Below are 15,025 nucleotides of genomic sequence, written 5' to 3'. Positions count from 1 at the left end.
TAAGCAGGTCAACATTCACAAGGCCGCAGGGCCAGACGGATTACCAGGGCGTGTACTCCGAGCATGTGCTGACCAACTGGCAAGTGTCTTCACTGACATTTTCAACATGTCCCTGAATGAGTCTGTAATACCAACATGTTTCAAGCAGACCACCATAGTCCCCGTGCCCAAGAACTCTAAGATAACCTGCCTAAATGACTACCGACCCGTAGCACTGACGTCTGTAGCCATGAAGTGCTTTGAAAGACTGGTCATGGCTCACATCAACAGCATAATCCCAGAAACCCTAGACCCACTCCAATTTGCATACCGCCCCAACAGATCCACAGATGATGCAATCTCTATCGCACTCCACACTGCCCTTTCCCACCTGGACAAGAGGAACACCTACGTGAGAATGCTATTCATTGACTACAGCTCAGCATTCAACACCATAGTGCCCTCTAAGCTCATCACTAGGCTAAGGATCCTGGGACTAAACACCTCCCTCTGCAACTGGATCCTGGACTTCCTGACGGGCCGCCCCCAGGTGGTAAGGGTAGGTAACAACACATCTGCCACACTGATCCTCAACACGGGGGCCCCTCAGGGGTGCGTGCTCAGTCCCCCTCCTGTACTCTCTGTTCACCCATGACTGCATGGCCAGGCACGACTCCAACACCATCATTAAGTTTGCCGACGACACAACAGTGGTAGGCCTGATCACCGACAACGATGAGACAGCCTATAGGGAGGAGGTCAGAGATCTGACCGTGTGGTGCCAGGACAACAACCTCTCCCTCAACGTGACCAAGACAAAGGAGATGATTGTGGACTACAGGAAAAAAAAGAGGACTGAGCACGCCCCCATTCTCATTGACGGGGCTGTAGTGGAACAGGTTGAGAGCTTCAAGTTCCTTGGTGTCCACATCACCAACGAACTATCATGGTCCAAACACACCAAGACAGTCGTGAAGAGGGCACGACAAAGCCTATTCCCCCTCAGGAGACTAAAAAGATTTGGCATGGGTCCTCAGATCCTCAAAAAATTCTACAGCTGCACCATCGAGAGCATCCTGACTGGTTGCATCACCGCCTGGTATGGCAACTGCTTGGCCTCTGACCGCAAGGCACTACAGAGGGTAGTGCGTACGGCCCAGTACATCACTGGGGCAAAGCTCCCTGCCATCCAGGACCTCTATACCAGGCGGTGTCAGAGGAAGGCCCTCAAAATTGTCAAAGACTCCAGCCACCCTAGTCATAGACTGTTCTCTCTGCTACCGCACGGCAAGCGGTACCGGAGTGCCAAGTCTAGGTCCAAAAGACTTCTCAACAGCTTCTACCCCCAAGCCATAAGACTCCTGAACAGCTAATCATGGCTACCCGGACTATTTGCACTGCCCCCCCACCCCATCCTTTTTACGCTGCTGCTACTCTGTTAAGTATTTATGCATAGTCACTTTAACTCTACCCACATGTACATATTACCTCAACTACCTCAACTAGCCGGTGCCCCCGCACATTGACTCTGCAACGGCACCCCCCTGTATATATAGCCTCCCTACTGTCACTTTATTTTACTTCTGCTCTTTTTTTCTCAACACTTTTTTTGTTGTTGTTTTATCCTTACTTTTTTTGTTTAAAATAAATGCACTGTTGGTTAAGGGCTGTAAGTAAGCATTTCACTGTAATGTCTGCACCTGTTGTATTCGGCGCATGTGACCAATAAAATTTGATTTGATTTGATTTGATAAAGAGCAAGGACCCGCATGATCAACAGTCAGCTAAATGCAAAGGTAAAACATGAAGGGGGATAGAGAGGGACAGACTTTTCACAAAGTATTTGATGACACAGTGCAAAGATAAAAGGGACGAGAGATATAGAGAGAGGGAGACAAAAAAGGACGAGAGAGAGAAAGAGAGAGAGACAGAGAGAGAGACAGAGAGAGACAGAGAGACAGAGAGAGAGACACAGAGAGAGAGAGACAGAGACAGAGACAGAGAGAAACAGAGAGAGAGACAGAGAGAGAAACAGAGAGAGAGAGAGAGAAAGAGAGAGAGAGAGAGAGAAAGAGCGAGACAGAGAGAGAGAGACAGAGAGAAATTCATTATTAGAGAGCAGACCCCATACTTCGCTGCCATATAGAGCACTTGGTTCTATAACTGATTGAGCCAGATTCTAATTGGAATTTCGATTTTAATATTCCTTTTAATGGCTCTTCTTGCTTTGTCTATCAGCTCATTCACAGCCAGGTGAAAGCTACCTGTGTTGCAGATATTTAGTCCTAGATACGTGTAATTTTTGGTGTGTTCTAATAGAACTGTGTCCAAATAGAATTTATATTTGTCATCCTGATTTCCTGACCTTTTTTTGGAATATCATTATATTAGTTTTTTTTTAGATTAATGGTCAGAGCCCAGGTCTGACAGAACCTGTGCAGATGATCTAGATGCTGCTGTAACCCCTCCTAAGTGGGAGACAGTTGCACCAGGTCATCTGCGTACAGCAGACACTTGATTTCAGTGTTGTGTAGGTTGTGACCAGGTGCTGCCGATTCTTCTAATGTTTTTGCCAATTCATAGAGGTTAAAAAGTGTTGCACTTATTGGGCAGCCCTGTTTCACTCCACGTCCCTGAGAGAAGAAGTCTCGGCTTGTTGCCGATTTTAAGTTGTTTTTAGTGTACATTGATTTAATAACATCATATGTTTTCCCTCCAATACCACTTACTATTCGTTTGTATTGAAATACCTTAGTGCAAAATTGAATCAAATGCTTTCTTGAAGTCTACAAAACACGAGTAGATTTTGCCTTTGTTTTGGTTGACTTGTTTGTCAATTAGAGTGTGGAGGGTGTAAATGTGGTCTCTCTCTCTCTCTCTCTCTCTCAATTCAATTTCAATTTAAGGGCTTTATTGGCATGGGAAACGAATGTTAACATTGTCAAAGCAAGTGAAGTAGGTAGTAAACAAAAGAGAAATAAACAATAAATATTAACAGTAAACATTACACTCAGAAGTTCCAAAAGAATAAAGACATTTCAAATGTCATATTACGTCTATATACAGTGTTGTAACAATGGGCAAATAGTTCAAAATTCTTTGTGGGTCTGTGTAATCTGAGGGATTCCACCTCATTTTGTGGGCAGTGCCTACGGCGGCCTCTCTCAATAGCAAGGCTATGCTCACTGAGTCTGTATATAGTCAAAGCTTCTCTCTCTCTCTCTCTCTCTCTCTCTCTCTCTCTCTCTCTCTCTCTCTCTCTCTCTCTCTCTCTCTCTCTCTCTCTCTCTCTCTCTCAGATTTCTCTGTGTTTTCCACGAGCAGTCAAGGCGTGGCCAAGGTCCCCCAGGTCAAAGTGAGTAATAAAAGTGAGAGTGTCCAAAAGAAAGATGGGAATGACAAAGTAACAGCGCCAAAGACAGATGCAGAGCTCATTATGGACAAATATGAGAGGATGGCAGAAGAGGGGAGAAGGGGGCCTTGTCAGAAGGATAGGAGAGATAAAGACCAGGCCAAAGAGATAGAGGGAAAGAGAAAGGAGGAGGAGGTGCTGTCTAAAGAAGAGCAGCGCAGGCTGAGGAATGAGAAGGCCTTACAGGAACACCTGGACAGGATAGAGAATCCGGGAATTGACAGGCAAACAGACCAGACAACCACAATGTAAAAGGTAGGACAAGGCAAAGTGACAAGGGACTCAAACACAAAACATTTCATTCTCTGTGGTTTAAAAGCAAAGAGCACCCTCGCTCTCCCTAAAGTTAGGTTGGTGCGTAAAACCCTTAAATTCAAATAAGCAATAAAGTGTGATGGTCCGCACTCAAAAAGATGTCGCATAAAGCTGACGTCATTTTTTTTGTTTTTGTTTTTGTCTTTTTCACTGCATGAGGGATAGCATACACAGATTGTTCTGCTTTGCATCCTTCAGGGTGGTTTAGCATCACGTTGTACTCAGACGATGCCATCTTAATCCCCATGGGGAGGCTAATAAAACTGTATTACATTTAAGTAACAGCAGTGTATCTCACTAAGGTACTGAGTTATGTGTGACTACTCCTCTGGTGCATTGAAACAGCCTATAGGACTTAACTCTACCATTACTGCTGTGTGTTATTGTCCTATCAAATCTCCATTCATATATATTCCTTTTCTGTCCTTAGATTACTCTATTTTCACTGCATCAGGGCTAAAGAGCAAGGACCCGCATGATCAACAGTCAGCAAAATGCAAAGGTAAAACATGAAGGGGGATAGAGAGGGACAGACTTTTGACAAAGTATTTGATGACACAGTGCAAAGATAAAAAGGATGAGAGATCTAGAGAGAGGGAGACAAAAAGGACGAGAGAGAGAAAGAGAGAGAGACAGAGAGAAAGAGAGAGAGAGAGAGAGACAGAGAGAGACAGAGAGACAGAGAGAGAGAGACAGAGAGAGAGAGACAGAGACAGAGACAGAGAGAAACAGAGAGAGAGACAGAGAGAGAAACAGAGAGAGAGAGAGAGAGAGAGAGAGAGAGAGAGAGAGAGAGAGAGAGAGAGAGAGAGAGAGAGAGAGAGAGAGAGAGAGAGAGAGAGAGAGAGAAAGAGCGAGACAGAGAGAGAGAGACAGAGAGAAATTCATTATTAGAGAGCGGACCCCATACTTCGCTGCCATATAGAGCACTTGGTTCTATAACTGATTGAGCCAGATTCTAATTGGAATTTCGATTTTAATATTCCTTTTAATGGCTCTTCTTGCTTTGTCTATCAGCTCATTCACAGCCAGGTGAAAGCTACCTGTGTTGCAGATATTTAGTCCTAGATACGTGTAATTTTTGGTGTGTTCTAATAGAACTGTGTCCAAATAGAATTTATATTTGTCATCCTGATTTCCTGACCTTTTTTTTGGAATATCATTATATTCGTTTTTTTTTGGATTAACGGTCAGAGCCCAGGTCTGACAGAACCTGTGCAGATGATCTAGATGCTGCTGTAACCCCTCCTAAGTGGGAGACAGTTGCACCAGGTCATCTGCGTACAGCAGACACTTGATTTCAGTGTTGTGTAGGTTGTGACCAGGTGCTGCCGATTCTTCTAATGTTTTTGCCAATTCATAGAGGTTAAATAGTGTTGCACTTATTTGGCAGCCCTGTTTCACTCCACGTCCCTGAGAGAAGAAGTCTCGGCTTGTTGCCGATTTTAAGTTGTTTTTAGTGTACATTGATTTAATAACATCATATGTTTCCCTCCAATACCACTTACTATTCGTTTGTAATGAAATACCTTAGTGCAAAATTGAATCAAATGCTTTCTTGAAGTCTACAAAACACGAGTAGATTTTGCCTTTGTTTTGGTTGACTTGTTTGTCAATTAGAGTGTGGAGGGTGTAAATGTGGTCTCTCTCTCTCTCTCTCTCTCTCTCAATTCAATTTCAATTTAAGGGCTTTATTGGCATGGGAAACGTATGTTAACATTGTCAAAGCAAGTGAAGTAGGTAGTAAACAAAAGAGAAATAAACAATAAATATTAACAGTAAACATTACACTCAGAAGTTCCAAAAGAATAAAGACATTTCAAATGTCATATTATGTCTATATACAGTGTTGTAACAATGGGAAAATAGTTCAAAATTCTTTGTGGGTCTGTGTAATCTGAGGGATTCCACCTCATTTTGTGGGCAGTGCCTACGGCGGCCTCTCTCAATTGCAAGGCTATGCTCACTGAGTCTGTATATAGTCAAAGCTTCTCTCTCTCTCTCTCTCTCTCTCTCTCTCTCTCTCTCTCTCTCTCTCTCTCTCTCTCTCAGATTTCTCTGTGTTTTCCACGAGTAGTCAAGGCGTGGCCAAGGTCCCCCAGGTCAAAGTGAGTAATAAAAGTGAGAGTGTCCAAAAGAAAGATTGGAATGACAAAGTAACAGCGCCAAAGACAGATGCAGAGCTCATTATGGACAAATATGAGAGGATGGCAGAAGAGGGGAGAAGGGGGCCTTGTCAGAAGGATAGGAGAGATAAAGACCAGGCCAAAGAGATAGAGGGAAAGAGAAAGGAGGAGGAGGTGCTGTCTAAAGAAGAGCAGCGCAGGCTGAGGAATGAGAAGGCCTTACAGGAACACCTGGACAGGATAGAGAATCCGGAATTGACAGGCAAACAGACCAGACAACCACAATGTAAAGGTAGGACAAGGCAAAGTGACAAGGGACTCAAACACAAAACATTTCATTCTCTGTGGTTTAAAAGCAAAGAGCACCCTCGCGCTCTCCCTAAAGTTAGGTTGGTGCGTAAAACCCTTAAATTCAAATAAGCAATAAAGTGTGATGGTCCGCACTCAAAAAGATGTCGCATAAAGCTGACGTCATTTTTTTTGTTTTTGTTTTTGTCTTTTTCACTGCATGAGGGATAGCATACACAGATTGTTCTGCTTTGCATCCTTCAGGGTGGTTTAGCATCACGTTGTACTCAGGCGATGCCATCTTAATCCCCATGGGGAGGCTAATAAAACTGTATTACATTTAAGTAACAGCAGTGTATCTCACTAAGGTACTGAGTTATGTGTGACTACTCCTCTGGTGCATCTGTCGATGTGCCCTTAAGCAAGGCACTTAACCCTAATTGCTCCTGTAAGTCGCTCTGGATAAGAGCATCTGCTAAATGACTAAAATGTAATGTAAATGAAACAGCCTATAGGACTTAACTCTACTTTTACTGCTGTGTGTTATTGTCCTATCAAATCTCCATTCATATATATTCCTTTTCTGTCCTTAGATTACTCTATTTTCACTGCATCAGGGCTAAAGAGCAAGGACCCGCATGATCAACAGTCAGCAAAATGCAAAGGTAAAACATGAAGGGGGATAGAGAGGGACAGACTTTTCACAAAGTATTTGATGACACAGTGCAAAGATAAAAAGGATGAGAGATCTAGAGAGAGGGAGACAAAAAAGGACGAGAGAGAGAAAGAGAGAGAGACAGAGAGAAAGAGAGAGAGAGAGAGAGACAGAGAGAGACAGAGACACAGAGAGAGAGAGAGAGAGAGACACAGAGAGAGAGAGACAGAGACAGAGACAGAGAGAAACAGAGAGAGAGACAGAGAGAGAAACAGAGAGAGAGAGAGAGAGAGAGAGAGAGAGAGAGAGAGAAAGAGCGAGACAGAGAGAGAGAGACAGAGAGAAATTCATTATTAGAGAGCGGACCCCATACTTCGCTGCCATATAGAGCACTTGGTTCTATAACTGATTGAGCCAGATTCTAATTGGAATTTCGATTTTAATATTCCTTTTAATGGCTCTTCTTGCTTTGTCTATCAGCTCATTCACAGCCAGGTGAAAGCTACCTGTGTTGCAGATATTTAGTCCTAGATACGTGTAATTTTTTGGTGTGTTCTAATAGAACTGTGTCCAAATAGAATTTATATTTGTCATCCTGATTTCCTGACCTTTTTTGGGAATATCATTATATTCGTTTTTTTTTGGATTAACGGTCAGAGCCCAGGTCTGACAGAACCTGTGCAGATGATCTAGATGCTGCTGTAACCCCTCCTAAGTGGGAGACAGTTGCACCAGGTCATCTGCGTACAGCAGACACTTGATTTCAGTGTTGTGTAGGTTGTGACCAGGTGCTGCCGATTCTTCTAATGTTTTTGCCAATTCATAGAGGTTAAATAGTGTTGCACTTATTGGGCAGCCCTGTTTCACTCCACGTCCCTGAGAGAAGAAGTCTCGGCTTGTTGCCGATTTTAAGTTGTTTTTAGTGTACATTGATTTAATAACATCATATGTTTTCCCTCCAATACCACTTACTATTCGTTTGTAATGAAATACCTTAGTGCAAAATTGAATCAAATGCTTTCTTGAAGTCTACAAAACACGAGTAGATTTTGCCTTTGTTTTGGTTGACTTGTTTGTCAATTAGAGTGTGGAGGGTGTAAATGTGGTCTCTCTCTCTCTCTCTCTCTCAATTCAATTTCAATTTAAGGGCTTTATTGGCATGGGAAACGTATGTTAACATTGTCAAAGCAAGTGAAGTAGGTAGTAAACAAAAGAGAAATAAACAATAAATATTAACAGTAAACATTACACTCAGAAGTTCCAAAAGAATAAAGACATTTCAAATGTCATATTACGTCTATATACAGTGTTGTAACAATGGGCAAATAGTTCAAAATTCTTTGTGGGTCTGTGTAATCTGAGGGATTCCACCTCATTTTGTGGGCAGTGCCTACGGCGGCCTCTCTCAATAGAAAGGCTATGCTCACTAAGTCTGTATATAGTCAAAGCTTCTCTCTCTCTCTCTCTCTCTCTCTCTCTCTCTCTCTCTCTCTCTCTCTCTCTCTCTCTCTCTCTCTCAGATTTCTCTGTGTTTTCCACGAGCAGTCAAGGCGTGGCCAAGGTCCCCCAGGTCAAAGTGAGTAATAAAAGTGAGAGTGTCCAAAAGAAAGATGGGAATGACAAAGTAACAGTGCCAAAGACAGATGCAGAGCTCATTATGGACAAATATGAGAGGATGGCAGAAGAGGGGAGAAGGGGGCCTTGTCAGAAGGATAGGAGAGATAAAGACCAGGCCAAAGAGATAGAGGGAAAGAGAAAGGAGGAGGAGGTGCTGTCTAAAGAAGAGCAGCGCAGGCTGAGGAATGAGAAGGCCTTACAGGAACACCTGGACAGGATAGAGAATCCGGAATTGACAGGCAAACAGACCAGACAACCACAATGTAAAGGTAGGACAAGGCAAAGTGACAAGGGACTCAAACACAAAACATTTCATTCTCTGTGGTTTAAAAGCAAAGAGCACCCCGCGCTCTCCCTAAAGTTAGGTTGGTGCGTAAAACCCTTAAATTCAAATAAGCAATAAAGTGCGATGGTCCGCACTCAAAAAGATGTCGCATAAAGCTGACGTCATTTTTTTTGTTTTTGTTTTTGTCTTTTTCACTGCATGAGGGATAGCATACACAGATTGTTCTGCTTTGCATCCTTCAGGGTGGTTTAGCATCACGTTGTACTCAGACGATGCCATCTTAATCCCCATGGGGAGGCTAATAAAACTGTATTACATTTAAGTAACAGCAGTGTATCTCACTAAGGTACTGAGTTATGTGTGACTACTCCTCTGGTGCATTGAAACAGCCTATAGGACTTAACTCTACTTTTACTGCTGTGTGTTATTGTCCTATCAAATCTCCATTCATATATATTCCTTTTCTGTCCTTAGATTACTCTATTTTCACTGCATCAGGGCTAAAGAGCAAGGACCCGCATGATCAACAGTCAGCAAAATGCAAAGGTAAAACATGAAGGGGGATAGAGAGGGACAGACTTTTCACAAAGTATTTGATGACACAGTGCAAAGATAAAAAGGACGAGAGATCTAGAGAGAGGGAGACAAAAAAGGACGAGAGAGAGAAAGAGAGAGAGACAGAGAGAAAGAGAGAGAGAGAGAGACAGAGAGAGACAGAGACACAGAGAGAGAGAGAGACACAGAGAGAGAGAGACAGAGACAGAGAGAAACAGAGAGAGAAACAGAGAGAGAGAGAGAAAGAGAGAGAGAGAGAGAGAGAGAGAGAGAGAGAGAGAGAGAAAGAGCGAGACAGAGAGAGAGAGACAGAGAGAAATTCATTATTAGAGAGCGGACCCCATACTTCGCTGCCATATAGAGCACTTGGTTCTATAACTGATTGAGCCAGATTCTAATTGGAATTTCGATTTTAATATTCCTTTTAATGGCTCTTCTTGCTTTGTCTATCAGCTCATTCACAGCCAGGTGAAAGCTACCTGTGTTGCAGATATTTAGTCCTAGATACGTGTAATTTTTGGTGTGTTCTAATAGAACTGTGTCCAAATAGAATTTATATTTGTCATCCTGATTTCCTGACCTTTTTTTGGAATATCATTATATTCGTTTTTTTTTGGATTAACGGTCAGAGCCCAGGTCTGACAGAACCTGTGCAGATGATCTAGATGCTGCTGTAACCCCTCCTAAGTGGGAGACAGTTGCACCAGGTCATCTGCGTACAGCAGACACTTGATTTCAGTGTTGTGTAGGTTGTGACCAGGTGCTGCCGATTCTTCTAATGTTTTTGCCAATTCATAGAGGTTAAATAGTGTTGCACTTATTGGGCAGCCCTGTTTCACTCCACGTCCCTGAGAGAAGAAGTCTCGGCTTGTTGGGTGGTTTAGCATCACGTTGTACTCAGACGATGCCATCTTAATCCCCATGGGGAGGCTAATAAAACTGTATTACATTTAAGTAACAGCAGTGTATCTCACTAAGGTACTGAGTTATGTGTGACTACTCCTCTGGTGCATTGAAACAGCCTATATGACTTAACTCTACTTTTACTGCTGTGTGTTATTGTCCTATCAAATCTCCATTCATATATATTCCTTTTCTGTCCTTAGATTACTCCTAGAGAGCCATTACCACCTTATGGCTGCAAATATTGAGGCGGCTTATTCTAATGCTTACCCTATAATAATGCACTAAATCACAGATTCATTTGGCCCATCAGTGCGCACATGTTGTTACACATCATGAAATATATTGAGGTAAAAAGTACAGACAGTGTAGCCTACAAATAGAAGTAAATTGACTGAACATGAAATTGATTTCAATATGATTGAAACATAGGCCTATACAGCCTACTGGATTTATTTTCTAATGCAGTCATCTCGGTTTTCAGTTGAAGCATATTTTTATCCTTCGCTTGTTGAATTGCAAAGATATTGGCAACTTTGTATTTGTAGTCAACTTCCTGTCGAAGTTATCGTCAGTCACAGAGAGACAGATAAACAGCTTGATTCTATGTTTAGCGAATGTCTTCTGTGTAGAAAGTGATGCGGAAGGGCAAAAAAGAATCTAACGACGCATTTAGCTGTCTGATATCAGTGGAGTTTTCTGGTTGAATCACCCTTCTTTCCACCCAATTTTGTTTTTATGTGATGACGTTGAATCAATGTCCCGTCTCTCTCTCTCTCTCTCTCTCTCTCTCTCTCTCTCTCTCTCTCTCTCTCTCTCTCTCTCTCTCTCTCTCTCTCTCTCTCTCTCTCTCTCTCTCTCTCTCTCTGATGTCTCTATATTTGCAGCTGGGAAAAATCGCTTGGCTAAATTCTTGAAAACCCTTGTGTGCAGAAAAATGAAGGCATAATGCATAGGTAAGAGAGGAGAATATTACAACTCAGAGAATTTTAAAGCTGATGACTGAAGTTTGTTTGACACACAGTATTATTACATGATTCTAACAATGATACCTTTTTGTATTTTTTCCAGTTCCTGACGTTTTCCTTGCTAACAAGTGACCTCTGCAATTTTACAAATATTCTACAAACGTTCTCATTCTTTCCCTTGTTTTCTATATCCATTTCTATATAAAATTCTTCAAGCATTATAAAATAATAAAAATAATTTTAGCATCAAATGTTTGTGTGTGCACATTGTTTTTAAGGGTCAGGTCAAGACCAATTCTGTGTTCTGTGTTTTGCTAGAGAGAAACTGTATGGATATTAGCCCAGATTCCTAACCTCTAGTTTTGCCAAGACTTTCAAAAAAAATGTGTCACCAGCCTTAGATTCTCCACAATTATGTTGTCGCATTAGACTTGATAGATATGCTAAGAGAATTGAGCGTGCCAGAGAAAATGGTCTCTAATGGTCTCTAATGTATCCACAGTTTTGTACTCAAAGCATTTTTTCTCTCTTTAGATTGTCACAGATGGTTGTGGCCATAGAGCTCGCCAGTTTGTAGTCCTAAAAACTGGAAATGAAACCTCATTCACAGATAGGGGTCTACCTGTGCCTGAGCACCTGCCCTTTGCCCTCCCACTCACAAGTGCCCTTTTGGTGGTATATTTATACTTTTTTGTATACAGTTTTTGCCATTGTTGTTCTAAACCCACTGTCCGCAAGTTGTCGTCAAGTTCCCCACACCCCACCCCACCCCATCCATGGTTGGTTGCGCCTGTTTCCCAGTCTGCCCTGTATGGAGATTGCACCCGTCCAGTATCCAAACATGCATGGCTTGAGATGTATATATATCTATCTCTCTCTCTCTCTCGCCCCCCTCTCGCCCTCTCTCTCTCACCCTCCCTCTCTCTCTCGGCCTCTCTCTGTCTCTGTGCATGCCAATACCTCAGCTTAATGGAGATACAAGTCAAATGCATATATGTCAGCATGAATACATATTCAAACACATATTCTCAGCTGGATAATGCTGTGGGATAGTGCCCTCTAGTTCAGGATGTGATCAATAATCTAGTCATTGCACAGTCTATTAAAGTAGGTGTATATAGAAATCAGCCACAGGGCTGTCTGCCTCACAGACATTCTGAGTACGTACCGTATGTTATTGATAAATAGGTTCTGGGGGATCCTTGCCAATTGGATGAGGAGACAAAGAAAGGAGACCAGGAAAAGAGACTAGGAAAGAAAGTCAGCTCCCATTGCTGGGACACATCACGAGACATGAACCCTGATGTCAAACGTACTCTTAGATGGCTGTTCTCTCTCCATACAAGCTGTGAGGGTCGCATGAAAGCTCAGCTGAAATGAACAGGATCAGATATGCCCCCGGTTGCCAGATTGAAGGTTGCCAGATTGACGGTTGGCAGATTGACGGTTGCCAGATTGAGATTTACAAAAAATGCCCTGGCTCATCTATCCAGACTAGGGGGTATTTCTCCTGAGCTTCCTCCTCAGAAGTGTGCATCCACACACTTGATACAGCATAGCCTACATATCTTCATTTTCATTTCATGAGGGAGTTGGGGAATGCTTCTGGTATTGTGCATTTGTTGCTTAAGACGGGGTATGTTATAAGATGTGTGTTTGATGCCATTTTTTGTTATTCTGTAAATGTCTTGTTGGCACAGATACAACTTAATAGGTCATTTAGTTATTGTGTAAATGTCTGGTTAGCACAGATACAACTTAATAGTTGTATAGTAATAATAACAGATACAACAACTCCCACGTGGAGTTCCAGGTCTCAGGCAGCCTCTGGAACTGCCGTTCTGCTGCCAACAAGGCAGAGTTCATCTCAGCCTATGCTACCCTCCAGTCCCTCGACTTCTTGGCGCTGACGGAAACATGGATTACCACTGAAAACACTGCTACTCCTACTGCTCTCTCCTCGTCTGACCATGTGTTCTCGCATACCCCGAGAGCATCTGGTCAGCGGGGTGGTGGCACAGGAATCCTCATCTCTCCCAAGTGGACATTCTCTACTCCTCATCTCTCCCAAGTGGACATTCTCTCTTTTTCCCCTGACCCATCTGTCTATCTCCTCATTTGAATTCCATGTTGTCACAGTCACTAGCCCATTCAATATTAACATCATTGTCATTTATCGCCCTCCAGGTTCCCTTGGAGAGTTCATCAATGAGCTTGACGCCTTGATAAATTCCTTTCCTGAGGATGGCTCACCCCTCACAGTTCTGGGTGACTTTAACCTCCCTACGTCTAGCTTTGACTAATTTCTCTCTGCCTCCTTCTTTCCACTCCTCTCCTCTTTTGACCTCACCCTCTCACCGTCCCCCCCTACTCACAAGGCAGGCAATACGCTTGACCTCATCTTTACTAGATGCTGTTCTTCTACTATTTGTATCACGATTTGTGGTTGTCGATGCGATTCAAGGACGATATTGGTTCATTTAGAACGATACGATCCGAAACGATTCAGTGACTTGAAATCGATTCAGTAACCTTTTAGCCAAAAACTCAATCAGTGTGATTGAAATAAATACCTGGATACTGGACAGTGCAGGTGAAGTTTCCTAGATTCCTGTTTCTTGTAATGGAATCAGGTATCAATTAATTATGAATATAAATAAACAAGTAAACAACAATGAATGGCAAATGCATTCACAATTTATTTGAATAAAGTGCAAACAACACTTTAGGTTGAATTAACAGGAAGTTAAAAATGTCTGATCTCATTTTCAATATTCAATACATTTTCAATAGAAGTACAGTAAGTGCAACCAACATTTCAACAGTAGGTTTATCTGCTATTTCTGCTTTTGTTTTTCAACATAAAAATATTACAATATTAATATAAAAAATAAAGTGCAACCAACATCTCTTCAGGTTGAATAAAGAGTAGGTTTACCTGCTACTTCTGCTTTTGTTTTTCAACATTACAATACAAATACAGTATTAATATAAAAAATAAAGTGCAACCAACATCTCTTCAGGTTGAATTAACAGTAGGTTTACCTGCTACTTCTGCTTTTGTTTTTCAACATTACAATATAAATACAGTAATAATGTCAAAAATAAATTGCAACCAACATTTCTTCAGGTTGAATGAGCAGTGGATGAACCTGCTACTACTCTCATTTTAATAAACAAACAATATTCAACAAAAGATCAAGTATAACCTACTAGGCTACTCTTCAATGACTACAGATTATTTTTCAAAAATATCAACTGATCAACATGATCTGGCTGCAGAACACTTCTCTGTGCGTTCACTATGTCGCCAGCAGTACTAAAAACTAGTTCTGCTGGAACACTGGTGCCTGGAATGCACAGGTACCATTTAGCAAGGGTGGAAAGTACAGGTAGCTCTTTCTCCTGAGATCTCCACCACTTCATTGCATTTTCAGTCAAAGGCAACGCATCTTTTGCTCGGTACTTTAACACTCTGGCTGTCTCGCTTGTGGATTTTCATTCTCTTTGTGTGAAGGAATCGCCAAACAGCTTATCTAAGGCTTTCTTCTTACAAGGAGGTGACTCATTTGGAGCTACAATATAAGAAATGTATTTCAAAATATAGTCATGTTTCTCATTAATACAAAACAACAACAATCTTTTATTGGTATCACATGAAACACACCTGTGGTCTCTTCATTTGAGAGAGGATTTGAGAGAGGACAAATGAAAGGGGAGAAGAGAAAAGAGCAGAGGAAAGAAGAGAAGAGTTACCTGGTGGGACACTTCTGCCTCAAAAACCAGTTTTGTGTAGACCTGTTTTCTGTCCTCTTTTTCCAGGTAGGGCAGTTCTTTAAATCGCGGGTCCAACACTGATGCTATTTAAAGAACAAGAATATTGCATTCATTGCATTATTAAATTAAGTTGACCTGAAATTG

General features: G+C 42.0%; 1 protein-coding gene across 1 annotated transcript in view; it reads left to right on the top strand.

Annotated features, from left to right (window-relative positions):
• LOC121548091 (golgin subfamily A member 6-like protein 22) overlaps nt 1–15,025 on the top strand; it is a 337,971-nt gene that overhangs the window by 3,678 nt on the left and 319,268 nt on the right. The window contains exons 5-9 of the mRNA XM_045212735.1: nt 4,137–4,208; nt 5,759–6,124; nt 6,714–6,785; nt 8,296–8,661; nt 9,153–9,224. Coding sequence (XP_045068670.1) covers nt 4,137–4,208; nt 5,759–6,124; nt 6,714–6,785; nt 8,296–8,661; nt 9,153–9,224 — 948 coding nt within the window. The remainder of the gene's footprint in view (nt 1–4,136; nt 4,209–5,758; nt 6,125–6,713; nt 6,786–8,295; nt 8,662–9,152; nt 9,225–15,025) is intronic.

This window comes from Coregonus clupeaformis, unplaced genomic scaffold (assembly GCF_020615455.1).
Source record: "Coregonus clupeaformis isolate EN_2021a unplaced genomic scaffold, ASM2061545v1 scaf0046, whole genome shotgun sequence".
NCBI classification, from domain to species: domain Eukaryota; kingdom Metazoa; phylum Chordata; class Actinopteri; order Salmoniformes; family Salmonidae; genus Coregonus; species Coregonus clupeaformis.
This window is presented reverse-complemented; position numbering and strand designations above follow the sequence as displayed.